At 61.7% G+C, this 2,547-nt stretch overlaps 1 protein-coding gene across 1 annotated transcript in view; it reads right to left on the minus strand.

The window, feature by feature from the left end:
- AFAP1 (actin filament associated protein 1) overlaps positions 1-2,547 on the minus strand; it is a 57,446-nt gene that overhangs the window by 28,091 nt on the left and 26,808 nt on the right. Inside the window, exon 8 of the mRNA XM_004715061.2 lies at positions 2,282-2,363. Coding sequence (XP_004715118.1) covers positions 2,282-2,363 — 82 coding nt within the window. The remainder of the gene's footprint in view (positions 1-2,281; positions 2,364-2,547) is intronic.

The following is a 2,547-nucleotide window of genomic DNA, read 5'->3' on the forward strand; positions in this document are numbered from 1 at the left end:
AAGGCTGCCAGTGCCAGCTGGGGGAGGGGAAGCCCGAAACCGGGCTGCTGGGGATATGCGGGGTGCACGCGAACACACGCACATACACACAGGCACACATAGTAGAGGAGGGCCCCCCTGAGTGGTCTGCTGGGGACACACACACACACACACACACACACACGCTCATAGATACAGACAATAGAGGGAGGGTCCCCTAGAGCAGGCTGCTGGGGCCTTGCACACACATGCACACATGTTCATATACACAAGAACATGCACACGCAGACAATAGGGAAGAGGGCCTCAAGAGCCAGCAGCTGGAACACACACACATGTACACACGCACACAAATACACACAGACAATAGGGGAGGGTGTCTCAGGAAAATGGGCTTCTGGGAGCACACACGCATGCACGTGCATGCAAACACAAGAGCGCACACACACACACACACACACACACGCTACAGGACAGCAAGTCCCAAGGGGACAGGCTGCTGGGAGCACATGCACACACACAGTTACACACGCTTGTGCAAACACAGAGGGGCCAGCTACGTGAAGGAGCTCGTGCAAGAGGAAGGCTCTCAAGGAGAGGGGTGGACACAGTGGCAGTGACCAGGGGCTCAGACTTAACAGGAATTGTGAGGCTGGCCCCGGCTGGGCAGTGTCCTCCCCTGTTGTCCACGGGGCCTGTGTGAGTCAGAACCCACCTGATGACCACGCAGACAGAGATGCAAGCACACAGGTAGGACACACCGTGCAGGGCTGTGGGTAGGGCCAGCTCCACCGGACGCCTGGGACTGCCGGCATGGAGGAAACCCACCCATCTAAGGCCCGGGTCTGGACTTGTGTCTCCCCAAGGCCAGACACAGGCAGCCACCCCAGGGGGTCTGGGAGACAGGAGGCGCCTCTCTCCCCCTCAGCTACTCAGAAAGCCCACAAGGGGAACATGACAAGCAGATGTTGGCTCCTCACCCTCAGGGGGCTAGAGAGGCCAAAGCAAGTAAAAAGAAACCGACGATGATGTTTCTACAAAGGCAACCCTGCAGAGACTGGGCAGCTGCCACACAGCACGGCCAGTGTCCAGGGTACCCGGACACAGGGAGGACAGGCCTGCAGCGCTTCGACATCTGTGTGGGCGACTGAGCCAGTGTATGGTCAGCCGAGACAGGAGAGGACATAGGCATCGTGGCTCGGAGGAGAGGAGTGACGGAAGGAGAAAACTCCGGACCCAGCCAGCCTTGTGGTGCTGGGTTCAAGTCCTGACACCACAGGAAAGCCCATCCCACCAGCTCGTGTGGAGTCACACGGACAACACTGCAGCAACACTGGGTGCAGGGAAGCTTGGGGGCTGCGGCCAACTCATAGCAACCTGCAGGACAGGGTGGATCTGCCCCTGAGCTCCTGAGGTGGGCACTCTTCCTGGGAGCAGACAGCCTCATGCTTCTCCCACAGGGCGCCTGGAGCAGCCACCCTCTGCTTAACCACTGCACCACCAGGGCTCCTGAGAGGCGCTAACTCATAACTGCAACCCCCTGGCGAGTCTCGCCCCCTCCCCGGGTCAGAGCAACCCCCTCCACAGGACAGAGCAGAGCCGGGCCCACAGGGTCCCCAAGACGGCAATCCCGACGGGCATGGGTCACTAGGCCTTGCTTCCTGGGGTCTGCCCCGTGGTGTGAGCTGAGAACAAGCCCTCCATGCCCCCAGGGGCCAGGGCTGCACAGCCAGGAGATGACCCCGACCAATGGCCTCTGGTGCACGTGAAGGCCGGATGCGGAGGACGGAAGACAAAGGAGAACAGGTGCGTTTGGACCGGGGAGCTAACCAAGAGTACCAGGAGTGCGGCCGCGCCGACGGCCAAAAGAGCCACAGACCCGTCCTGGAAGAACTACGGTCAGGAGGCTGCCTAGAAGCCCCGGTAGCGAGACTGTGTCTCACCGACTTGGGACTTGCTGTCAGCAGAGACCAGTCCCTGGAGAAGGACGTCGTAGTTGGCAGAGCAGAGGGGCGGCGAAGGAGAGGCAGGCTCTCCAGGAGACGGACAGACACCGGGGTTGCAGCCACGGGCTGAGACAAGGCAACCACTGTGAGCATGGCACAGGCCAGGCGGTGTTGGGCAACAAGGGCAAAGATGACCTCAAGCTGAGAGCCGGCCCGAAGGAGCAGGCAGCCATGCAGGCCTATGCCCCCCAGGGGGTGGGGATTCACTGGACCCTGCCAGGGACCACTGGAGAGGGGTCTCCACCTGGCAAAGACCCGGGGTTCACCAGGCATCCCACCGACTGCCCAGCACTCACCTGGCTCCTTCCCGTTCCAGGCGGCCACTCCATTCTCAGCAGTGCCCTCCCCGTCCGAGCTCGGCCTCTCTGAGGACAACTTCTGTAGGGGGGCAAGTGGGAGGCTGCTCAGACCATGGGCCCACGGACACCAGGCCAGCTAAGCAGGGGCCACCGCCAACGAGGGAGACAGCTGGGTCTGGGTCGCAGTTCCTTGGGGACAGCGTTGAAGGTGGCACATCAGTGGGGCCAGGCTCCGGAAGCCACGGCAGCAGCTGCAGACACCA

The sequence above is a fragment of the Echinops telfairi genome, unplaced genomic scaffold (genome assembly GCF_000313985.2).
Source record: "Echinops telfairi isolate 266 unplaced genomic scaffold, ASM31398v2 ScPeMD7_28;HRSCAF=97, whole genome shotgun sequence".
Classification (NCBI taxonomy): Eukaryota; Metazoa; Chordata; class Mammalia; order Afrosoricida; family Tenrecidae; genus Echinops; species Echinops telfairi.